This window comes from Prionailurus bengalensis, chromosome C1 (assembly GCF_016509475.1).
Source record: "Prionailurus bengalensis isolate Pbe53 chromosome C1, Fcat_Pben_1.1_paternal_pri, whole genome shotgun sequence".
Classification (NCBI taxonomy): domain Eukaryota; kingdom Metazoa; phylum Chordata; class Mammalia; order Carnivora; family Felidae; genus Prionailurus; species Prionailurus bengalensis.
Window position 1 is genome coordinate 86595548 of NC_057345.1, and position 26435 is coordinate 86621982.

The 26435-nt window shown below is 36.7% G+C and overlaps 2 protein-coding genes across 4 annotated transcripts in view; one reads left to right on the forward strand and one right to left on the reverse strand.

The window, feature by feature from the left end:
* SLC30A7 (solute carrier family 30 member 7) overlaps positions 1 to 7008 on the forward strand; it is an 86289-nt gene extending 79281 nt beyond the window's left edge. The window contains exon 11 of the mRNA XM_043575682.1: positions 1833 to 7008. Coding sequence (XP_043431617.1) covers positions 1833 to 1880 — 48 coding nt within the window. The 3' untranslated portion in view covers positions 1881 to 7008. The remainder of the gene's footprint in view (positions 1 to 1832) is intronic.
* DPH5 (diphthamide biosynthesis 5) overlaps positions 19 to 26435 on the reverse strand; it is a 54128-nt gene continuing 27711 nt past the window's right edge. For 2 of the 3 annotated variants that reach the window (XM_043575686.1, XM_043575687.1), the window contains exons 6-8: positions 23686 to 23725; positions 22137 to 22240; positions 16891 to 19730 (exon numbers count right to left, since the gene is read on the reverse strand). In XM_043575686.1, the coding sequence (XP_043431621.1) occupies positions 19525 to 19730; positions 22137 to 22240; positions 23686 to 23725 (350 nt within the window). In that variant the 3' untranslated portion in view covers positions 16891 to 19524. Of the gene's footprint in view, positions 2315 to 8434; positions 8597 to 16890; positions 19731 to 22136; positions 22241 to 23685; positions 23726 to 26435 lie in introns of those variants that run through there. The other variant, XR_006296677.1, reaches the window with a different exon arrangement.

Consider the following 26435-nt stretch of genomic DNA (forward strand, 5'->3'; position numbering starts at 1 on the left):
AGAAGGAATTTAGTAGAATTTCTGTTCATCCAGTAAACATTTATTGATTACTTACTCTTTGCCAGGCATTACTTGAGGTATAGAGGTCAGCAGTGAAAAAAAAGACAAAATCCTTTTTTTCTTTGGAGAGATCACATGATAATGGGTGAGCAACAGTAAACACAGCAGCATAGCAAATGCTAAATTTTATAATGTGTCAGGAGGTGGTTAGTGTTGTGGATAGGGGAATCAGGGTTAGGAAAGGGTAGGGAGCATACTTGTTGTATAAATGAACCGAATGCATTTTATATAGGGTAGGCCTCACTGGTGTCTGACCGGAGAGGGAGCATGTCACATGGTTATCTCAGGGAACACTGTTAGTGGCAGAAGGGTCAAGTGAAGCTGGAACAAGGGGAGAGGAGTCAGAGAGGTAATTGGGACCAGGTCACGGGGGTTTGTAGGCCACTGTAAGGACCAAGGAAGATGAGCAGTTGTAGGCTTTGAGTGCTGGAGTGATACCACTGCCACTGTTCTGCTGCACGTAGACCAAAGGAAGGCAAAGGCAGAGGCATGGGAACTAGATCGGAAGCCATTACCAAATCCAGGCAAGAGATGAGAGTGCCTCATGCCAAAGTGGCAGCAGTTGGAGGTGATGTGAAGTGGTCAGATTCTGGGACTGTGGTGTTTTGAAAGTGAGGCAAACGGTATTCCTAATGGGCTGAGTGTGAGAGAAAGGTCTTTCAGTTGTAACATTAAGGGTGGGATTGAACCACAGAAGATGCAAGAGCACCAGGCTTTGAGGAGAGGCAATAGTGTTCAGTTTGGCTGTGTTGTAATACTTGTCAGACATCTAGCTGCAACTGTCAAGTAGACGGTTGGTAGGTTCCAATGTGGAAATACAAATGTGGGAGGATGAGCATATACCTGGTACTGAAAGTCTGGATATTAGACGAGATCAGCTAGGGAACAGTGCAGAAAAAGAAGGAATCTGAGGACTGGGCCTTTGGGTAGTTAGTGCTTAGTACTCCAAGTTAGGAGAAAGAAGCACCAAAGGAGATTAAGGAAGACTGATAAATGAGGTAAAAAGTTACCAGTGAGTATTCTCTGGAAGCCAAGAGGGGAAAAGCGTTTTCGTTAGGAGAGGAGATCGCCTGTGTCCTGGCTAATAGACTAACTGCTAAGAGGACTGACAAGTGAGCACTGGTCTGAGCACCTTGGAGGCGACCCTGACCAACAGCTTTGCAAAGTGGTGGGTGGCAAAAGTTCAGCTGAAATGTGTTCAAGAGAAGAGAGAAAAGGAATTGTAGGCGGCAAATACACAAAAATTGGTAATGTAGGAGAGCTGGTGGCAATTTAGAGAACGGTCTTTGAATAGTGAGTTCATATCCAAAATGGAAGAGAGGAGTAGAATGTATTTAAATGACCAACAGATGGTCATACGTGTTTACTAATCATCCGTCACAGGGAGATGGGGCCTGGATCGATTTATGATTTTAGTAGCCAACTAAGCAAGCACTATGGTGTTCTCTGGCAGAGTAACAGTACACGGGTAACCTAATTGTTCCAAATTTCGCTGGGACATGGTTTATAATCAGTAGCATGGCTTTCTTCCCTAGAGGCAAATGAAGGATGTTTTTTGCAACTTGTCACTATGCTTATTTCTAAAGTAACATTGCTGGCCCTTTATGATGAAAAATAGAGAATTATTGTTCCAGAGGCAGAAGAGAAAAGTAATGCTTTCCTTTAAAAAAAAAAAAAAAAAGTTTTTTTTTTAAATTAATTTTCTGAAATGTGTAGTGTGTTATTGGTTTGATTTTCTAATTTTTTTTTTTTTTTTTTTTTTTACTTTTCAGGCTGGAGTGAGACAGCTTTATGTACAGATTGACTTTGCGGCCATGTAATGAATGAAAAGAAATTGTCCTTTTTGGGGGACCCAATATTTCTGGTACTGTACAATCCAAAACACTGTACCTAGCTTTTTAAGACGGAAATCGTCACTACAAATCCCCAGCTCCAAGTACACCAGGTAGCGTCAGCCTTTTGTGCTCTGCCAGGACTTCACAGCTGAGGGATCAGAGTTAAGAGGGTCCCTCCTGGACTGTTGGTCTTGTCTTTTGTGCTCTTCCCTCCAAACCATTTTGATTTCTGAGGTTTCTAGTTTTGTTCCAGGATGTTAGTTTTTGCTTCCTTTCTTTTCTTTTTCCATTTCAAAAATGCCCTCACTCCCAGTTCTCCTCCTAGCCAGTAAGAATTCGGACTATGGGCCTCCAGGCATCTGAATGTCTTCGCTGAAGCTGATGGAAGCCACTGCTTCCTGTCCACAAAACTAGTGTTACTAAAAAAAAAAAAGAAGAAAAGAAAAAAAAAAGAAATAATTTTATATGTAATGTCACGATTGTTGACGTTCTTCAGTATAATCATATGTTTGTAAAATTGTTTGTACCTTGCAAACTTATGAACCAAACCATATTGGGTTTTCAAAGTGCCTTTGTATCTGAAAATGTATTTGCCAGCATAAAAATGTACCATCAAAGGTCATGCATATGTTTTTTAATGGGTAATTCTGTAATCTGTACAAGGTGGAAGACTCTTGTTAGTGATGTATACAGATTGTCTTTTCGTGTCCTTCCAGCATAGGTTTAAATATATGAAAAGTTTCCTCTTACTGCTTTACCTCATCAAAAAACAGGTGTTATTTTGCTTTGTAAATCAAATTCAGTTATCACATTGCATTATTCCATGGACTGTATTTTCAAAACTTTGCAAAGCATTTGTTTTACAGACGGTTGTTTTGACTAACTTAAAACATCTGCTAAATCCCAAATTTCTCTAAAAGCTACTTGTCTGTGATAACCTTTGCTATGTCTCCTCGCTGTTGATGGATTTTCTTAATGAAAGGAAAGGCAATGTAGAGTGAAGGCAGAAATGGTTGTGACAATGTTATTGTGTTTTTTCATTCTTCAAATGCTAAGTCATACAATTTGTTTTCTTGTGCAAGCCTTGCACAAATACAGTTGCTTTCAGAAATCCTAAAAGCAACATTTTATTGGGTTTGAACTATTGAAGATACAGATCAGTTGTGATAAAACAGGTGTCTTAGAAGTAATAAATAAGTTGATTTCTGGGTTCTGGTGTATTTGAAAAATAAAATCGTGATTTGAGATGACAAGTGCTTGAACACTCAAAGATTCTCTGTGGTTTATGAAGAAATATTGATCTGGATAGACATTTACCCATTGTTCTTTGCTTTATCATAAGGTATCTTCCCTTTTAACTTTAAAAAACTGAATTCTTGGGGGAAAAAACCCTGCAGGATGGAAATACTTGTTTAGAATGTCAACCAGTAATAAGCACTTTTTCACTGATGGGGCAGAAATCGCTGTTATTTTGTCTAAGTTATAGAGTATCTTTCTCCCTATTTCTGATCTACAGTTTATGAACTATAGTAGGAAAACTGGACTACTTTATGCTTTTCTAAACTGCTGCAGATTGCTATGAGTTGTTGACAGTCTCTGTTTTGCAGATTAAGCAGTATTTTCAAAGCATTTCTACTTACTGCCAGGCAGTTCTGAAGCTAAGAATTCCTGCAACAGAATATGTTTGACGAAAACAACTGTTGAGATGTTTAAGGAGGGAAAGTATAAAAGGAAACGTCCTGATAATGTACTGCTTTTTCATTATAAGTCTAAGTAGTCATTTGGAAGTTTTCATCCACTACCAAGCCTGATAGAAGCCTGGGGTGTTCTGTGGGTTTTGGCATATTGTGGAAAATGTGAGTGTAGATGAAGGCAGGAATTTTGGTTGTGTGCCTTTAAAAACTAATATTATATGTAATTGTACTGATTGTTCACATGTGGAGATAATATTTGCACTGGCCTGTAAAACTGACCAGTGCATTTGCAGATGCAGTTCTGCCTTTCACCAAGCCCTCCACTCCAAGTGAAGTTTTGCATCATTTTAACTATATTCTCAATACACAAGTGCATGCGTATGTCTTTTCTTTGATAAGGCATTGAGCATACACATTATTAGACTGATATGGAACTCTAATTTTGCACCCGTTACAAGAGGTTGCCAGCTTGTATGATTTAGCAGGTTGGCATTTACATTTATGCTTTAATTAAATGTCCTTAAACCTGTGTGTGCAGTAAGGACAAATTAGTGTGAAAAAAAGCAACTTTGTTCTCACAAATACTGTTATAACAAATACTCTGTCTCATCTGTGTTTTTGGCACAGGTGTACTGCTAAAATAGATAATTCCACTCAGAAACATTACCTGATTGTTGTTAAAGATTTGAGACGTCTTTATTATTGAGCTAAGTAATTCTTGGGGCTCAAGGGAGGGGGATGAATCTCTGAGTAGAACTTTGCCAATTTTTTAAAAACCAAAATATTCTCTGGAGAACAAATTTGTTTTGCTCTGGGGCAGTTTACTTAGCAAGGTAAACTTCCCCAAACTGAAATTACCTATATTAGTTTTGCGTTTTGAAATCTAGATTATATTACTCAAAGGGCTTACTGTGTGTGTTTTATTTTGCTGACTCCCTGTGCACTTTTGTGAGGGGCAGTGTGTAATCTGTAGCTCCGTATTCTTCTCATTGTCGCCAAGCTGTCTTGTGCAGAGGCATAAAGAAGTAGTAGGTAGTGGCACTGGGATTTACCTTGTATCCAGATGCTTCGGCATTCTTCAAAGCCTACATGTATTCGCCAGGAACCAAAATACTGTGACTTGTGCACCTTTGTAAAGTAGCCCAGTCAGTGACTCCAAATGTAGTTGATGAGAGTTCTATGATGTTTTTACCTACTATGGGATAATCAATTTTGTATAGATTATTAACATTGTGGCATGCTCCTACAATGCTGGGATTTAAGAACAAAAAGATTTCATTGCGTAACAGAATTTTACATCTAAGGGACTGTCCTTAAAAGCAGTCTCATTCTACCTCTCATTTTAGAGATGAGAAAATTGAAGCCCAGAAATGCTGTCATTTACTCAAGGTCACAGAGAGAATTAGTGGCAAAGCCAAGACTAGAACCCAGGTCTTCTGACTCCAAGTCAAGTTCTTTCTACTCTGTTGTGCTGCCTCTCCAGTGTAATATTTGCCTTTCTGTAAATGTGATGAAAAATCATTTGTAAATAAAGGGAAGCTGACCTCCATTTTTGGTACATTAAGGCACTTTATAAATGGAGTTTTATTGTCTTGTTTTTCATAAGTAATTATGAGATTTAGAATATTATTTCCATACTTTCATTATGAGGTTTAGAATATTCTTTGTGGAAAATATAATTTTTGTACTCTCTTTTACTTTTTTACTCTTATGAAACCAGTTCCTGATTTTTAAAATACAATGACATCTGTGCTCTTGGATACTTTTAACTTGTGAGTGAAATTTTCTGTTAATTGCTCGAGGCTAAACCCAGTTTAAGGATTGCTTAGTTTCTTTATTTTGTTTATATTCTCTGAGCTGGTACTTTTCAGAAACTAGGCTAATTCTCACGGGTTATATATACCATTTCAGTCTTGACACTTGGCAGTTTTATTACTTAGGGAGCTTTTGAGTTTTTAATATTTGTTCTCAGAGCCACACAAAATTGGGCATTAAATGAAATACAGAACCAAACAAGTTTTTTAAATCAATAGGGTGAATTTTTGAAGTCTTACCTGAGCCCCAAATATTCAATTGCTTACTTTCAACATAAAAGCATTACCTTGATAAAGTTAAACTTTTTTCTTTCTGTTACCATCTTCAAAACAAATTATTTTACAGTTCACAAGAACGTTGGCAAAAATAAATAAATGTTATTCTTTGAAGCTCACCAAAAGTTTTATTAATGGAAGAAGATGGTTTCAAGACATGATCCACCAGAAGCCTTAGTCATCTAGATCTCTACCATAGAATCTAGACCCACAAATACAATGAAAAATTACGTATCAAAAGAAAAACATTTGCGGAGAAGTATAGTTAAAAGCTAAATAGATGGGAGTCTTTTTGATGAGACCATCTTTTGGTTTATGTTTAACCATTTCCTAACTACAGATTAAAACAAAGATTGGGGGTCAACGTATATTAGTATTTCTGTGTCAGGTTCTTTGTGTGGTCTTTTCCAGGTTATCACATTTGAAATCCTCATATTTCAATAAAGAATTTTGCATGCTTTTATGATTGATAGAGCATTTTCAAATCCCACCCCAACCCCAGCTCTGGGGAAGGAATTCTTAACTGCATTTTATTTTACAGATGAGGAAGCTGTTTGGGGAGACTTTAAATGACTTGCCTGAGGGATAGCCAGTGGTAAGGTACTGACCTTAAATCCAGTGTTTTTCTGATGACTGCTGTATTAAGTACTTCATTCTGCTGTGGTTTAAAGACCCAAGAAGTTGTAGCTGACTTAAACAGACTCTCCAGTAAAATCAGTGAACAATTACCATGACAAAATAGATTATGGTGCAATAGTTCCATATACATTGCTTAAATTCATTCCTTCATTCAGTGCTCTCATGCGTATTTCCTACCTTTGCCACTGAATTTAAACTGTGCAGCCACCTCGCACCACCTCCTTGCCCTGCAGGGCCCTTTACTAAAAAGAATAGTCAGAATCAGTATTTCAAAATCTTTAGGAAAAAAAAAGTTTTACTAATGCTCAGATTAAGCTGCTTAAAAAAGGGAGGGATTCAGAAGAGAGCCTATGTATGAGTAAGGAGAACCTGAACTCACCCTGGCTAAGAGAGAGGTTCACTTAATTGATGAGGGAATTCTCTTCCAAGAAGTACAAATAATTTGTGCTGCTGGAGAGGGATCTGAGGATTTGATTTACAACATTACATTGTACAGACACCTTTTCAAGGAAGAACTCTATTTCTTAATTAGTAGCAATCTATGCTTAATAATAATACTGAACTTTGAACTCTTCCTGAGGCTTTGAAAATTTAGTATTTGCAATTCTGGTAATATTGGCAAGTTTGTAAAAAAAAAAAAAAACAAAAAACAAAAACAAAACAACAAAAAAAGTGTCTCTTCATCCATCCCATTATCCCCAAACTTAGCATGAGCTTATATGCTCAGTAAATGTTTGGTTAACTAGTGAGTAACTCTTGTAGATGGTAGTGGATACAAAAGTAAGTATGGGCTGTGGAGAGAGAGAACCAGTAATTTATTGTTTATTACAGAAGACACCTCAGCTTTTCTTTGGCATTTTTGCACAAGTAAGTGACTTTGTATTCACTTTGGCCATTTTTTTTCAAGGAACCCTGTGAGCTGCTTCTCAATTTTAATCCAGGAACAGTAGACCAAGTATAGAGATGTTATCCATGTTGTTGGATAGGAATTTGGCGGAACTGGGACCGTGGAAGCTGGGTCACTTGAATTTTTACATTATGTATTGCCAAATGAGAAACCACATTGCCTCCTTGGTTTCTATGGAAAATTGCCATATTCCTATTACTTTAAGGATCTGTGTATAACATACTTTGTTTCATTTATCCCCATATGTAGGACTGTCCAAAACTCTTAGTGGTATATCCTAAAGGTGCTTCCAAAAAAACAAACACTACGTGTATTAAGTGATTTAAATATTTCTTAGCTTTTTTTCCTTTTTTCCCCTTTCCCCTCTAAATCTTAAATTTTAGTAGAGCTTCTCTATATTTCTTATTTTTCATCTCTTTTAATTAATTGCTGCTGCCAGGGTAAAATTTCCCCTTTTTTCTAAGTGAAAAGAAAGCTTTATTTTTAATTTTAGTATTTGAATTTTGTTTATGTACCACATATCATGCATTAGTTAGCCTCAATGAAGATTTGGTTTTGAACTAGAAGTATCCTGTCAAGAATTTGCTAAGTAATTCCATTGCTTCCTCTGATAGCAAAATTTCAGAGATATTTCTTCCCAACTGATACTTTGCCCCGACATTGGTGAGTTTGATCAGTAAACAGAATGGATCTTTTTATATCAAAAATACTGTGAATTAAAAATTGCCAAATCCCTTCTCAGTATATTCTAAATACCCCTACAACATTTTACCTCCCTGTCTTTTCCTGCCAAGTTTGAATTTGGGTTTGATTCCTTTGGTAAAGATTATGGCATCAAAACATTTCTAAACAAATGTTTGAGTACAAGGCTAGATTGCAATGTCAAATTTCAGACTGTTGTACTTTGGTTTGAATATGCTAAAGTGAACAATTATGATTTGCCTAAGTGTAATACAACAAATCCATCCTGTATATTTCACTTTTTTCTACTTGAAGACATTCATGTATATATTTTAACTTCAGATGTATTTAAAAAGAATAAACAATTGTAACAAAATTCTTCCAATAAAATTTGTTTCAAAACCTTCACCTGAATTGTGTCTATTAGTTTGACAAATTGAAAGGAACATTGTGAACCAAACAAGTATTGGAATCAATTCTAGAAGTCTTAAAGAATGGTGTTCAAGACCAAAAAACAAGAAAACTCACCAGAGAGAGATGCTTGGAGATTGGTAAGGTCTTAACATGTGAAGGTCCTCGTTGTGGCTCTGATTATTTTACCTGATGAACACCATCTCACAGTATTTGTTTCCAGATATTTGGATTAACCCTGAATTGTTCTTTCACCTCATTCCCTGTGTATGATATCAGCTTACAAGAAATAAAGACCAAAACCAGACATGAGCCTCTGTTATCTTTCCAAATTTTTTCCCTCTATTCAGAAGCAGTTAAAAAAAAAAAAAATCACTTCTCCACAAAATCTAAGATCCCACTCATCCCACCTTCTCACACATAGTCTATTAAAGCAGCCTCTTCACTATTAATCTCTGTTCTGTAATAAGGGCTTTATCTTTAGTGTGTCTACTGTTGACACCTTTTCTGTGGTCTGCATGTACTTCTAATGTGTCCTTTCTAACCATTTCCATAGCTCCTGCTGATACGGCTTTGCTCTTTATATTTTAGAAGTTAATCAGAGGCCATCGTGGCTTAATTCTGGTTACATTCATACATCTCAAAATCAACAAAGAAAAAAAATGTATTTTTTTCCCACTCAAACCTCTTCTCAACTACCAGTTTGTGTCAGACTCCCTTACATAATGCTTGGAAATCAAAACACTGCTTTTGCCACCTCCATTTTCTAAATTCCCTATTGCAACATCCTTCCCTTCATTCCTTTGATATCTTTTAAATTCACCTTTTCCACTTCCACTGCCTTATTCCGGGATGTCCGTGATGAGTACATGCATGTGAGACTACCTAGCTTCTGTCTTTTTCATGCCCAGCTTGAACCACCTCCATGTCAGTCCCCACCCCCCAACCCCCGCCTCCCCACATCACCACAAACACAATTCTGGCCATAGGCAGGAAGTACAAGGGATTTCTGCAGAATCAGACTTTTGCCCAAGCATTCTGAAAACATTCCCCTACCCTGGCTTCCTGATTACTTTCTGTTGGCCCTTCTGTACCCTGGACTTTGACCTGCTAGATCTAGAGCACCTGCCAGGACTCCCTGCCTTTCCTGTGTTCTCTAGAATTAGCATCTGAAACTACAGTGGCCCATCACCACGCCCTCAGAGCAGCCTCCTCTGTTTATATACTGGTGTAAGCAAATTATTTACTACAATACTCCACTACCTCATCTTTATCTAGAGTTTTCGTTTCCTTCCCCACAGAAGCCACCCTGTTACTGTACTGACAGACTAAGTGCACTTCTCAGTTTTCAGTCTCAGTCCTCCAGCTCAGGAATCTAGTGGCTCCCTAATGCTCATCAAATACAAATTCTTCTGAACAACTTTAGAAACTCATAATGCTTTTCCTCTCCTCCCTGTTCAATGTAATTACCCACAACATGGCAATAAGCAAAATAATCAACACTCTAGACCAGGGAAAGAGCAGACAGGGAGAGACCAGCAGGCCCAACATACAGATAGAATGACAGCAATTCAGTATTTTTCATTCTGGAAAAACAAATGAAGGTAGGAATGGTGGGAGGGAGGAAATAAATGAAAGAAAAAGAAAACAGCATTTCAATGAGATTCTAGTTCATTCAAACAATCTGTCAGCTCATCCAGCCTTATTTCCAGGTTAAAAAAAAAAGGGTTTAAAAAAAAGTCTACCGTATTTCAGACTTAGCACATGCTATTAACTTTAAATGTACATTTCAACGTTATCTGCTAAATTTCTATAACCAAGAGAAGTAATAATGGTAACAGTAAGATAATACTCAAAATGTATGGAGTCTGGCACACTTTAGGCTATCAAAATTTATTGGGAAAATCAATTAATTTAATATGAAGTTTAATTCCTCCTTGGAAAATGTTTCTGTATACACTGTCAAGTAAACTGCAAGCCACTGCTAAAATCAAAGAATTAAAAACAAAAAAAAAAAAGCAAAAGCATTTGAAAGTATTTCCTGAATGTAGGCAGATAACAGTATTTTAAGAGTGACACTATATAAATAAACATGAAATTCAGATTCATATCTAATCTTAGTACAGTTTCACATCAATTAAAACCCTACTATTTGGCTTGGACTTTTGAAAATAACATACCACTTCCAAAATGATAAATATCTATCTGATTAGCCATCACTCTTCCCACCCTAGGCATTAAGTGAGGTCAGACTGTTGTCCAACTTTACAGGGGTTATCTGTCCTGTATGTGCATCATACTACTTCCCCTTGAGCAATACTTTGTACACAGATGATAGATTTCTACAGAACTTCACAACAAAACAAAGTTACTACACTTGTAATAATAATAGTTGAAGCAAAGTCTTCTTATTGGCTTCCAGAGACTTCCTCCAAGCAATTCTGTAGTGGTGACCAAAAACCATGGAAATCCACAATAGCTACCAGCAAGAGGAGGGAATTTTTCTCTGTTTCCTAGAGCTGTGGTTTCAAAAGCATAGAGCAACCCCCTGTTGCTTTTTTTCTTTCTGTCCCTCCACATGGGTCAGGATGTAGGCTCAATCATGAAGCTCTGAGACAGACAGCAACAGAATAGAGTAACTAGAACCCCAAGTTTCTGGCAGAGGACTGAAAATGAGGAAGTGGCAGAGAGGTCATGGAATGGGAGGGGCACAGGAAAGCAATCTCATAAAGTTGTTTACAAACCCCAAGGGACATGCTCAAGTCACTGATGCTCGGATCTGCTCCTACTCAGCATACCAAAACACCTTCAGAACTAAACTATCCAATCAACTAGGTCCCAGACTGTCTAGGTCCCACACTGAGTAGCACAAACTTGAAAGAGATCCAAAGAGAACTGCAATCCTTGAAAAGTGGACTGACACTGGAACCATAGACCACAGGTAGATTGGTTATTGCAACCTGAACCTAACCAGGTTGACTGCCTGTTAGAATAAATAGATTGGCATTCTCCATAGAATCTAAGCAAGATCTAGAATGAATCTTCTAAAATAATATTTACAATGTCCATACTATAATCAAAAATTACCCTGCAAAGTGCCACAAAAATTTCAACTTATGTTAGAAAAATAATAGATGAGGCTGAGATGACATCAATATTGGAATTATCTGAGAAAGACTTTACAGCAGCTATTATAAAAATACTTGAATAAGCCATCAGAAATAATCTTGCAATAAATATTAAAATAGAAGATATAAAAAAGAAACAAATGGAAGTATTAGAACAGTAACTCAAATTTAAAAACACACATACAAATGGATTCAACAGCAAATGCAGTAGAGGTAAGAGTTAATGAACTTGAAGACAGATCAATAAAACTTATCCACTCTAGGGATGTCTGGCTGGCTCAGTCAGAAGAACATGAAACTCTTGATCTTGGGGTTGTGAGTTCAAGACCCACACAGTGTAGAGGTTACTAAATAAATCAATAAACTTAAAACAAATTATCTATTCTGAATGGCAGAGAATAACAGCCGGAAAAAAGAAGGAAGGAAGGAAGGAAGGAAGGAAGGAAGGAAGGAAGGAAGGAAAGGAAGGAAGGGAAGGAGGGAAGGAGGGAGGGAGGAAGGAAGGAAGGAAGCAAGGAAGGAAAAGAGCTCAGAGATCTGTGGGACAATAAGAAATGTCTAATACTCATGTTATCAGAGTCCTGGAAAGAAAGGATTCTGCATACAGTGCTGAACCAGACAGTGCTGGAAAAATATTTGAAATAATGGCTGAAAAGTTGCCAAATTTGGTGACATTAACCTATAGATTCAAGAGGCTAAGCAAACTCCAAAAAGGTCAAACCCCAAAATATCCACACCTAAATGCATCATAATCAAATAAATGCAATCAAAATCTCATGGGTTTTATTACAGATGTCAACAAGTTCATTCTAACATTCATACGGAAAGGCAAAAGAACTAGAATAGATCAGTTTTGAAAAAAGAAGAAAATTAGAGGAATCACACTACCTATTTTTAAGATTTACCATAAACCTAAAGTAATCAAGACAGTGTGGTATCAAAGAAGGGAGAGACATAAATCAACATAACAGCAAAAAGATCCACACAAATATGGCCAACTGATTTTTGACAATGGTGCTAAAACAATTCAACGGAGAAAGGACAGTCTTTTTAAAAAAAACTAATGGTGCTGGAGTAATTGACATCTATATGCAAAAAAAAAAAAAAAAAGGATCCTTTCCATTAAAACTTACACTTCATACAAAAATTAACTCTAAATCTAGATCTAAATGTAAAATGCAAAACTATAAGAAAGCATAGGATAAAATGTGTCTTTCAGTTTGATGATGGGTTCTTGGACATTGTAACAAAAAAATATGATCCACACAAGAAAATACTGATACTCTCGATTTTGATTTCATCAAAATGAAAAACTTTTGTTTTTACTAAAGACATGGTTGAGGAAATAAGAGGACAAGCTATGGACTTGGAGAAAATATTTGCAAATCATGTATCTGGCAAAGACTTGTGTCCAGAATATGTAAAGAATGTTTAAAACTTAACCATAAGAAAACAATCCAAATTAAAAGTAGGCAAAAGACATGAAATGGATGCTTCATTAAATAGGATACAAAAATGATTAATAAGCATGTGAAAGGAGGTTAACATCATTATCCACTAGGGAAATGCAAATTAAAACTATGATGACTGAGTCATAGGGTAGGTCTATTTTTAATTTTTTGAGGAACCTCCACACTGTTTTCCAGAGTGGCTGCACCAATTTGCATTCCCGCCAACAGTGCAAGAGGGTTCCCGTTTCTCCACATCCTCTCCAGCATCTATAGTCTCCTGATTTGTTCATTTTGGCCACTCTGACTGGCGTGAGGTGATATCTGAGTGTGGTTTTGATTTGTATTTCCCTGATGAGGAGCGACGTTGAGCATCTTTTCCTGTGCCTGTTGGCCATCCGGATGTCTTCTTTAGAGAAGGGTCTATTCATGTTTTCTGCCCATTTCTTCACTGGGTTATTTGTTTTTCGTGTGTGGAGTTTGGTGAGCTCTTTATAGATTTTGGATACTAGCCCTTTGTCCGATATGTCATTTGCAAATATCTTTTCCCATTCCGTTGGTTGCCTTTTAGTTTTGTTGGTTGTTTCCTCTTCCCAGTAGTTGCTAGGAATTTATCCAAGGAATACAGGAGTACTCATGCATAGGGGCACTTGTACCCCAATGTTTATAGCAGCACTCTCAACAATAGCCAAATTATGGAAAGAGCCTAAATGTCCATCAACTGATGAATGAATAAAGAAATTGTGGTTTATATACACAATGGAGTACTACGTGGCAGTGAGAAAGAATGAAATATGGCCCTTTGTAGCAACGTGGATGGAACTGGAGAGTGTGATGCTAAGTGAAATAAGCCATACAGAGAAAGACAGATACCATATGTTTTCACTCTTATGTGGATCCTGAGAAACTTAATAGAAACCCATGGGGGAGGGGAAGGAAAAAAAAAAGAGGTTAGAGTGGGAGAGAGCCAAAGCATAAGAGACTCTTAAAAACCGAGAACAAACTGAGGGTTAATGGGGGGTGGGAGGGAGGGGAGGGTGGGTGATGGGTATTGAGGAGGGCACCTTTTGGGATGAGCACTGGGTGTTGTATGGAAACCAATTTGACAATAAACTTCATATATTAACAAAACAAAAAAAACACAACTATGATGACATACCACAACACACTTACCAGAATAGCTAAAATAGAAAATATTGCCAGTAAGAAATGCTGGCAAAGATACAGAGCAACAGGAACTCTTTCATAATACTGGTGGGAATGCAAAATGATAGAGCTACTCTGCAAATCGTTTTCGAAGATTTTTGTGAAATTAAATGTGCATCTACCATATGACCAGGAATCCCACTCCTATCTAACTCCAGAAAAATTAAAACTCATGTCACATAAAAACCTAAATGTGAATGTTTTAACATTCGTATGTATGTATGTGCATATATCTATATCTATATCTATAATTGGTAAGAAGTGGGTGGGTAGAGGCATTAATATATAGGTATAGTGGGAAGAAGTTTTTTTGGTGATGAAACTTTTGTGTCTAGATTATAAGGGTGGATTCACTGAGAATTTAAAGAGCTAAAAACTAAACAAACAAATGAATGTAGTGTTCAGGTGTTTCTAATTTAACTACCAAACACTGGGATTTCATGACAGACCAAAAATAGTATTGTTCCTTTTTCTGCTGATGAATACTACACATTTTTCATTTTACAATTTCATTTAAATTGAGGTGAAATTACATACAGAATAGTGTCACCAGATTTAGCAAATAAATAAATAAATAAATAAATAAATAAAGGATCCCAGTAACATTTCACTTCAAATAATCATCTGTAGTATAAATGTGTCCCAAATACGGAATGGGACATACTTGTTCTGAATATATATATATACACACCTCTGTGTATGTACACACACACACACCCACACACACACGTTTATCTGAAATTCAATTTAACTGGATTATTTTATTTGATCTGGCAATCCTAATACAGAAAAATGCACAGATCCTAAATGTATATATTTGAATGAATTTTGGTAAATGTTTATACCCATACAACCAACACCCAATCAAGATACAGAATATTTCCATTACCTCAGGTTCCCTATTATCCCCAGCCAGTCAATCTTCATTCTCTCCATGGGCAAATACTATTTTCTTGTGACTACTTTTCCCTGTTGCTAACATGTTTTTAGAATTAATTCATGTTGTAGGAGTCAATGGTTCATTCTTTTTTATTGCTAATTAATATTCCATTGTAAAATACAGCAAATTTTAAAATCTATTCTCCTACTGGACACATGGCTTGGTTCCAGTTTGGGGCTATAAGCGAATAAATATATAAAGTTAAAAGCATTCTTATGCAATTGTTTTGTCAATGTTTTCATTTCTTTTGGGTAAATACCTAGAACTGATTTTACTAGTTCATGGCTTTAATTTATAAGAAACTGAAAACTACTTTCCAAAGTAGTTATGCCCATTTATATTCTTCCCAACAGCAGGCAAATTTCAGTTACTCCATATCCTTGCAACTTTTACTGTTGTTAGCCTTCAAAATCTTTGACATTCCATTGGCTTTGTTAATTTTATTGTTTGACCATTTTCTATTTCACTGATTTCTGCCGTGATGTTCAGTATTTCCTTTCTTCTACTTAGTTTTTATACAATTTTTTTCTAGCTAAGATGGAAACATATCATTGATTTTAAAACTTGTCTTCTAATATAGATTTCCAAAGCTATAATTTCTAAGAACTGCTTTACCTGCATCCCACAAATTTTCATATTTAATATTGTTTTTATTCAGTTAAAATAAATGTTATTTCCAAATATTTGGGACTTTTCTAGACATCTTTTTGTTACTGATAGTGATTTAAAAATTTTTTTTCTTTTTTCAACTTTTTTTATTTTATTTTTTATTTTTGGGACACAGAGAGAGAGCATGAACGGGGGAGGGGCAGAGAGAGAGGGAGACACAGAATCGGAAACAGGCTCCAGGCTCTGAGCCATCAGCCCAGAGCCTGATGCGGGGCTCGAACTCACGGACTGCGAGATCGTGACCTGGCTGAAGTCGGACGCTTAACCGACTGCGCCACCCAGGCGCCCCTAAAAAAATTTTTTCTTAATGTTTGTTTTTGAGAAACATAGTGTGTGAATGGGGGAGGGGCAGAGAGAGAGGGAGACACAGAATCCGAGGCAGGCTCCAGGCTCTGAGCTGTCAGCACAGAGCCTGACGCGGGGCTCGAACTCACAGACTGTGAGATCGTGACCTGAGCCGAAGTTGGACGCTCAACCGACTGAGCCACCCAGGCGCCCCTGGTGACTTTTAATTTAATAGCCAAGCATATGGTCTACTTTGCTGAATGTTTCATACATGCTTGAAAATAAGGTCTATTCTACCACTATTGGGTGTAGTGATCTTTCAGTATCAGTTGGGTGCAAATGGTTTTTGTTCAAACTGTCAGTATTTTTGCTAATGTTTTGCCTATTAGTTGCCAAGAGGTTGTTAAAATCCTCAACTCTGATTGTAGATATGGCTGTATCTCCCTTTTATTAGTTTCTGCCTCATGTACCTTAAAGCTGGTATTCAAGGAATATACCTTTAGGATTTTGTCTTCTTGATGAACTATCCTTTCTTTATGAAAAGTCCTTTTTTGTCTCCATTATACTCCTTTTGAAGTCTATTTCATCTTCTATTAATAGAGCCACTTGTTTTCTTTTGTTTTCTGTTTGTATAGTCTGTTTTTCCCCCATTCTTTTACTTTCATCTTGTGTCTTTACACTTAAAGTTTAACTCTCTTATAGACAACATATAGTTGGACGTTTAAAAAAATCTAGTTCTTTCAATTGGAGAGTTTGGTTTACATTTAAGTAATTACTGATTTTGTTAAATTTAGGTCTATCATTTTGCTATTTTTCTATTTGTCCTATATATTTTGTACCTATATTTCCTCCTTTCTTGCCTTTTTTTTTTTTTGATGAATCATATATCTTTCAGTATTCAATTTTAATTCCTCTAATTTTTTTTTTTTACTTCTGCCTTTCTTCTTTATTGCAGTTGCCAAAAGATTTCAATACATAACCTACATAGACCTGATCAGTCTACAATTAGTATTCCGCTGCTTTAAATAAAATGTAAGAACTCTGCCACTCTGGACTGATAAGATTTGGTTTGGTTTTACTTTTTAATTTCAGTACTTTACAGATGTCCTTCTTTTGTCTCATGACCTCCACGGTTTCTGAGGTGAAGCAGCCCAACATTTATTGCTCCCCTGTGTGTAGTGGGTTCCCGACTACCACTCTTGGTTGCTTTTAAGATTTTTCTCTTATCTTTGGTTCTCATCAGTTTTAGCTATGATGTGTTAGGTCTTGTTTTCTTTACATTTATTCTGTTTGGAGTTCACTGAGCTTACTGGATCTATGTACTGATAGTTTCACCAAACTTGGGAAAATTTTGATCTTAACCTACTCATAATTTTTCTGCCCTATTTTCTCTCTCTTCTCCTTCTGGGAATTCAATTACATATGCAATGGACTGCTGAATACTGCCCCCCATGACTTTGAAGCAGTGTGCTGTTTTCTTCTTTCCAGTTATTTTTTAGCCTTTATTCATCAGGACAATTTCTATCCACCTGTCATCTGCACTCTGCTGTTAGGTCCAACCACTTGGGTTTTTGCTTCCATTTCTCTGACAGCACTCATCTATATACATTCATTACAACTATTGTTCCTAGTCACTGTTGATATGCTAAAGAGACTCAATTTGTTATCATGCCCTAGAAGTGTTAAGATTTGTTCCAGCAGGCAGTTAAATTATGGACTAATCACCTTGATTTCATGGAGGATTGATTTTACATTATGTTAAAGGTTTTGTCTTTAGTTTTAGGCAAATCCTTAGTCCTGGGCATGGTCTCTTCTAATACACAGCCATTCTAGAGATTTGACAGAAAGCCTAAAGTGCTTACCAAGCCTTCTAACTTGACGGGATTCAAACTCAAAACTGTTTTCCCTTGCAATACAGAGCAACAAACTTTGCTCAGATTTTTCAGCCTTCCAGCTATGGCTTTCCACCAGGTTCATGGAGTCTTCCCCTGTACAAAGCATAATTCAGCAGTTAGCCAAAGAATTAAGAGGAGATTCGTATACAGACTGTAAGGCTGGCTCCTCCTTCAGTGCCATCTCCATTTCTAGAATTTCCTCCTCACTTTACAGCTCCTCTTGCAGCCCCCAATTTCTCTGACACCTCAAGCCAATAAGACTCTTGAATTCTAGCCTTCTCTTGAATTCTAGCCATCCCTTAACAGACAGACTGAGGAATGGCCTGAGGGAAAAAGCTATATATAAGTATAGTTCTCAGCCTGCTTTTGGTCATTCCCCAGTGTCTTCAGACAGTTATGTTTTTCCCAGAGTTTATAATTGGGAGGGCTTGTACATTACAAGCTATTCCACCATTACCAAAGCCAGAAGTCCTTCCTTATATAATTCTTCAATGCTTGCTTTAATGCCTCAGAAGAAAACAACACAGAACTGGTACTTAAATGTCCTTGGCTCTCTCCCTTTTTATGTAACAGATTAAAAACAGAATATTTCATATATATTTAAAATACCTTTTATCTCAAATGAAATAAGAATAATCTCTTGTTAATTAATGCTCCCAGGAAGTAGGGAAGTATATGTTCAACTTCCAATGAATTTAACAAAATTTAAGCTATGGTTGATTAAGCCATGGAAATACTTAGAGTTAGACCAACAAACTAGCATCTAGCAAAGCTATTTCTGTTATGAACAAAAAGTACAAGACTCTACAGTAGTCATGAAATATTATAAATGCAGAGCTGTTTATAACTAGGAAAAAGAATATGACTACTTACATACATACGGTGGCATATTACTGAGTTAAGTGATATGACAAATCTTGCCTAACCCAATGTCTTCAAACTTAAATTTTTTAAAGCCATATTTTATAGTCATTAAGTTTTCCATTTGTCCACTTGGATGTGAAAGATGCTATTTAAAACCAAACAGCAACTGTCCATGGCTGGCTGAACATTTATAATTCAATAATTATATAACCTCCAAAATACAGCAGAATATGAACCACATAATTAGAGTGTCAGCTAAACAAGACAAGGCAATTCAGAAAGATGTCATTTTGTGGCATGTACTCAGCTGAGCTTTAAGTAAGAGGACGGTTGGGTGGTACTTACTCTTCCCACCTCTGCTTAAAGCACTAATACCAACTACTGTCAGAACAATTCATCTTGTGGTCAGCACAGCTGACTTTTAAAAAAGAAGAAAGTTCCACATTGTATAAACTCATTTAATAAGTAAAAACTGCTTTTAAATAACAATATGAATATCTGTCCGCAGTTTTCAGGCTTGGTCTGCTCCATGTGTGTACATCCTCAAAAATCACCAAAATAGCAGCAACAGATGATGATGTCATAAGGAAAAAACTCACTGCCACAGGATACTAGGTATTATTGAGTCAAGATCTTTCTTCTTGGTCACTTGTTTTATAATTATTAGGTACACCAAAAGAACTGTTCATTATACAAATACGGGTATGTGCATATATGACTGAAACTAACATCTAACAATAGAAAACGTCTATGCTTCCATTCCATCAATGCTTTAGGATTCTGTGCTATTTTCTGGTATGGAAAACAGACTTAGCATCTCCATCTCCAATGGATGCATGTTGTCTCCTGTGATAATTAAAGAGTGTAACGGTTCTCCCAAGTCCACAGTACACATTTGCTGCAAAGTGCCTGCTGCAATTTTCTGGTCCTCAGCTCCAACCCTGGCTAAGCCAACACAGAGTGTCTTCTCGGTGACTGCTATTAAGAAGAAGAAGAAAAAGATACTGCCATTCAAATCAGCAATTGCATTATCCTGTCCAACATTAAAATGAACATTAGTACCAAAAGCACATTTAAAGAAGCCCTGAATATCTTAAATCTCCTTAGTCACATATTACAGACCAATTATCTATTGATTTACCTAAGGCTTTTCTAAATTATATGCACTACCTGACATATAAAGCAGTTCTTCCTAACTTTACCCTTTTGGAATTCCAAAGGTTTGCCCTAGTTTAAGTTTTCAGGATTTGATAAACAATTGCCTATATCCATACTCTTTACAACTGACTAGCATTTGTCTTTATTTTGTTTTTAATGTTTATTTATTTTGAGAGGAGAGAAAGAACATGTGCACATGAGCAGGGGAGGGACAGAGACAGAGGGAGACAAGAATCTCTGGCAGGCTCTGCGCTGTCAGCGCAGAGCCTGATGCAGGGCTCAAACTCATGAAGCGTGAGATCATGACCTGAGCTGAAGTCAGACGTTTAACAAACTAAGCACCCAGGTGCCCCAGCATTTGTCTTTATATAGTTTCTGAGTGAACAATGTTTATTATCTGCCCAAATATATATATATATATATATTTTTTAAGGCACTTATGAATATTTAAAGTTTATTTATTTTGAGAGAGAGAGTGAGATTGGGGGAGGGGCAGAGAGAGAGAGAGAGAGAGAGAGAAAATCCCAAGCAGGCTCTATGCTTAATGTGGAGCCTGACATGGCTTGATCTCAAGAAACATGAGATCATGACCTGAGCTGAAATCAAGAGTCAGACACTTAGTCTGAGTCACCCAGGTGCTCCAAACCTGCCTATATTTTTAATAAATTGCTTGATATATGTTCCCAGTGACCAAGGTATACTAGAAAAACAAGAGGAGTACGAGATAAATACACAGATTTGAATTTTTGCTTGGCCACATAATCACCTATGTCAAACTTCAGTTTTCTTTTCATTTTTCAAAACATAATACTATCTTTCTTAAATGGCAGTTGTAAGGGATGAGATAACAGACATGAAAGTATTTAATAAACTACAGAGCCCTTAACAAATAATGGGCATAATGACATTACTTATGTTTTTAAGTGCTGACCTTTTCATGATTTTGTTTAGTTGGGAAAGCTGTCTTGATTGAACAATGATCAAAATGGGGCAAATGAGGGGCACCTGGGTGGCTCAGGTGGTTAAGTGTCTGACTCTGGATTTCAGTTCAGGGCATGTTCTCATGGTTTGTGAGTTCGAGCCCCAAGGTGGGCTCCAAGCTGGCAGTGCAAAGCCTGCTTGGGATTCTCTGTCTCGTTCTCTCTCTGCCCCTCCCCTGCTCACTCACTCTCTCTTAAAATAAAGAAATACATGTTTAAAAAATGGGACAATGACATCTACAAGGACAAGCAGGCATGCAAGTTTAGGCTTAAGTGTACAAAATTATGGATATGGAATACCCTTGCAAATTATTTGTTTCATAACTTTAATGAGACCTACTAATGAGAAAAAAAATAAGCAACAGTCATTCAAGAATCTCTTCATGTATTTTTTCTATCAAGAGATTGGTGCTCAAAGGCAGTCAGCAACTTACAACAGAATATAATGACAAGTTCTTTTAAAAACCTCTCAATAAATGGAGCACCTGGGTGGCTCAGTCTGTGAAGGGTCTGACTTTGGCTCAGGTCGTGATCTTGCGGTCTGTTCAGTTCGAGCCCCTCATCGGGCTCTGTGCTGACAGCTCAGAGCCTGGAGCCTGATTCAGATTCTGTGTCTCTCCTTCTCTCTGTCCCTCCCCAGTTCTCACTCTGCCTCTCACACACACACACACACACACACACACACACACACACACACACACAAAGTAAAAATAAACATTAAAAAAAAAAGAATCTCTCAATAAAGATTTACTGATGACAAACATTTTATTATATACCACGTACTGTGTCTAGATATTATGAATATAAGGATAAATTCTCTTGTTTTTATCCTGAGGAAAACTACCTCCAGTCTCAGTGAGAACAAAGAGAAAAAGCAGAATAAGTGTATTTTTGCAGGATAGATCTTACCATAAATTTAGGCTAAAAAGGAAGTTCTGCATTTTACCTATGTATTTATTAACATGTTTACATTAAACCTGATTTACTGTTAATTTGTGAAAAATCCTCACTTGCTTGAATGGTATTAATGTTCCTAGGAAGAACTCCATTATTTTTCCTTCAGTACTACTTTTAGCCTATGAAATTTAAGTGAAAACTGAAAAAAAAAAAAAAAAGACAAGAAAAAGTACTATGCAAGCACACTGAACCTCACTTCAGAAGTGGGGTGTGTGTGTGAAGTTATACCATGTGCACATCTCAGTACAGCAGTGGGGAAACATGAGAACCCTTTTAGGGCCTTGAGTACCTGGCTCTTCTCCTCGTACTCGTTGATTCTGAACAATCTCCAGAAGCTGCCGGGCTGCTTGGTTTACACTCATATACCGAGGAGGTTCATAGATCTTCCTTCCCCTGTAAATATAAAACTAGATGCCACTGTCCTCAGCCATGAAATTACATAACACATTTTTAATGCAGTTATTCCCCCAGGAATCCTCAGGTACCACAGTCTACATGATTTGAAGCATTCACACATTACCCATTTAAGTATACACTAAAACATGAACACCATAATTGTTTAAGTTTAAGCTTTTTTCACTGTTCTACTTCAAGTGTCCTTTGATCTCACCGAAATGCTGGCAGAAATAAAAGTCCAACAACTTAATGATAAATGTCTAAATCAAAGTTACTTTTATTTAAAGTGATAACCCAGGCAAAAACAGTTCAAACTAAGCAGCAATTTGTTCTAGATCCCGGCTTAACCAGGTTCTATCGTGTTCATTTTTATTACCATGTTTAAACCACAATTCCTCTTTTCACTTCTTCCTCTAAGAAAAGTAAACTAAAGTGGTAAATATCTAAAAATCTTGGAGGGTTAGATATGTTTACTTCTGATACCTCAAAGCCTACCACATCTGCCCATGATCATAATAAAAATACTGTTTTCATAGCTTACAAAACAGTTCATACAGATTATCTTACTGACTCCCAAAAAAATTCTCAAAGTCAGCACTGTCCAAGAGAAATATGATGCAAACCACAGAGTTTTAAATTTTCTAGTAGTCATATTAACAAAAGTAAAAAAAAAAAAAGGCAAAATTAATTTTAACAATACTATTTTACCCACTATATCCACAATGTTGTATTTCAACATTTACTCCTATAAAAAGTATTAAAGAGATTATTTTTGTACTAAGTTTTTGACATCTGTTATTTCATACTTATAGCATTAATTCAAGTGTTAAATTTTCATTGGAAATACTTAATCTGTATTTAAATTTCATAAAATTCATGGTTGCAAAAGATTTACACAGTGAAGTTACTCCAAATATACTTTTCTAATAACTAAGTTGAGTATTTTTATTAATTAAAATTAAATTATAAAGGCAGTTCCTCAATTACATTAGCCATTTTTCAAGCGCTCATTAATTATATGTGGGTAGTAGCTACTGTACTGCACATTGCCTCGATAAGCAAAAAAAGGATTTTAGCACTCATCACACATAGGAGGCAAAGTAGACTCAGAAACCAAAGTAGCTTGCCTAAGAGCACATAACCAGAGGCAGACTCAGGACTCAAATCCACGTCTTCTTCTGACCACCAATTCATTAATTCACACCACAGATATTTACAGAGTGCCTATTAGGTGTCAACCACTGTCATGGTCCTGAATCCATGAGATCTATTGCTGTTTCCACTCCATCACACTGCTTTTCACGTCATAAGATGAGGTGATTAATTTTTACCAGTTAAGGAAAGCTAATTTTCAACAATCTTTAGAACCCATGTCCTTTAAGTAGAATTAATTGTATAAGGAATTAGAAACAGACATAAGCATTCTCAGAATAAGAACTTACTTGATTAGATTTTCCAAAGACTGCTCCTTTACTTTGATGTCTGTAGGAAGTGAAAAATAGTTCTCTTTTAATTAACTACTTTATCCAAAACCCCGTGTGTCAACTTCGGTAGAGTCATTTAAATTTGGGAGAAGCGTTTTTGTCAAGTCTCCAAAATATTAATTTCAGAGCTCATGTCATTCTTCCGCCACACTTGTATCCATCTACTTTTTTATAGAAATATACAGAAGAATGGAAGCTTGTGGTGTGTACAGGTCATTAGTTAGAAAACAAACATGAGGTTGGCCCTAAGACCATCCTGAAAGGATCTAATTTCCTCTTGGAAAAGAAGACACAGGAAAGAGTTAGATAAATATTGGCATATACACTACCTAACAGCTAATCCAAATCTTTGTGTTCATTTCTACTAGCTGGTAAGTGCACAGACCCAACTGAGAAGTCTTCTTATGTTCCTATTCTTAACCTATTTTTCAGGCACTAGAACGTAAGCTTTAATGCATGTAATGTAACAGAAGAAAACTTTCACCACATTTTGAAAAGAAACCTTTGCTCTCTTGTGAATGGTTAAGACATGTCTAATAACTTGTAAATAAACCCTTTAATACCCAATATTCATAAACAGCGCTTTCCCAAGCACTGACTGCCAGGTATGGGGCTACCACAGAGGCCAGAACACACATAATCTCTGCTCTCATGAAGCCTGAAATGCAAGTGTCACAAATCCTTGATTCTTTTTACTTCTTAATCACTGATGCTCAGCCACACAGTTTGGTAAAAGGTAAAAAAGCACAATCACTCCACATCCTCACAGGAACTCAGTATACAACAGCAAGAGCAACAGCTGCTTCCTGTTCTACATGCTAAAAACAAATGGTTCAGCCAAAGTCTGCTTTTGCAAAAATAAATACACTGCAACTGAAGGGTCTTTTTGTTGGATTTCTACAGCTTTCCTAAGTGATTATCAAAGTTTTTCTTATGAAGGAGACTAAAGAGTTTCCTAGGAAAGTACAGCAGAGGTTAAGCCCTTGTAAGTATTTGTAAATGTTCTTGGAACCAGTGGTGAATGTACCTTTCAGGTTCGAAATATCATTATTTAATTTTTCCACGTGTCTAGCACATATAAGAAAAAATGCATATCAGTTATTGAAAATGGCCTGCAATACAATTAACAGACTTAGACTTCCTTTATATGGTACCTGCAAGATTTTTAAAAATTCAACACATTCATTTAGTTCATTCACCTTGAGGTTCTGAAATGTTGTGAGTTTTTAGTATTTTAACTTTTTAAATGATCTGCTCTATAGAACCTGGTTTTAAGTATGAAGAGGCTGGGGAGAATTTTTACAGGCAAATGCTTTCTGATTGAACATAAGACTACATTATGAAATATTTAATATCAAGCCAGACCAGTCTTAATACTTCTCCCTTGTCTTCACACAGGCCAGAATTATTCCTTTCTACTTCTACTTGCTAAAGGTAAGCGTCTCCTTTTCACTTTAGTGCCAGCACCCTGCACAATGCAAAGTACCCAACAGATATTCCATAAAAGTCTACTGAATCAATTTATTCATGTGGCTCTACTATTACCCACACACCAGCCTATCTTAAACTACCCCTGAAGTAACATAAGTCCCAACTCCTTCATAAAGCCTATGTTAACTTCCCCTCAAAAGCTCTTTGTTCTTTGAAATATCTATATAGTTATTACTATATTTTGTTAATCTTTAATTACATCATATATATCTGGTCTTTTCAAGTAAATTTTAAATTCTCTGTAGTATCCTAACATGGTATATTCTCACTAATCCCTACAGGGTCTGGACCACAGCAGGCATTCAATAAATATATACTAATTTAAATGATGAGCATTCCAGATGATTAAATGATGAGATGTACGGTTTGAGGATTTGAAATCATATCTTATACTTCACACCTTGTTCCTGTTTTTGTTAATGGAGCAAGGAAGATATATTGTTTAGCCTTGTTTGTCTTTTCCCAGGAAAGCCAAGAAAAGGGGGAAGCTCTTAGAAAGAGAAATCGAGAGCCAAAGTTCTGGTTTGTCCTTCCTGCCTCTTCATACAACAGAACTTAATTGTTCTTTAAACTTTTGTGTACATAGCAACTAAATTTCAAAACCCTGAGGGCAGGACGCATGTCTAATACTTCCTTAGTACTCCAAAAAACCCTAACTCTACAATGGGCATAAAGTACAGCATGATATAGTAAAAAGCTGTGAATGACAGGTTATCTGGATTCCACCAATTCCACCACTGATAAACTGGGTGACACAGTGGGAAAATGATTAAATATCTCTGGGCCTCAACTTCATCTGTAAAATGGGCTTCGATAACATGATCTTCAGAGTCTCTCTCAGATCTGTAATTCTGTGATTCTGATATCAATACTGTGGTATTCAAAAAACATCTCTAGGAAGACAAAGGATGGCACTTGGTAAGAATAAATGCTTAATACAGGTCTGCTGAATTGCAGTAAACTGACAAGAACAGGGTTTTGATGGATAAACGGGTAAGATGATAGAATGCTGGAGTGGATTCATGAGGGCATAAGAAGGGAGTAGCACGAATTAGGGTATACACAAGGGAATAGCCAGGTGGTATTTGGAGCAGAAAATGTGTTATCTCCCTGAAAGTAAGGAAAGCATGTGGCACACAGAGCAGCTAGACCAGGTCGTTCCTTAACCTCTAGCTAGTTATGCACAGAACAGCTTTACCTGAACACAAAATCAAAAT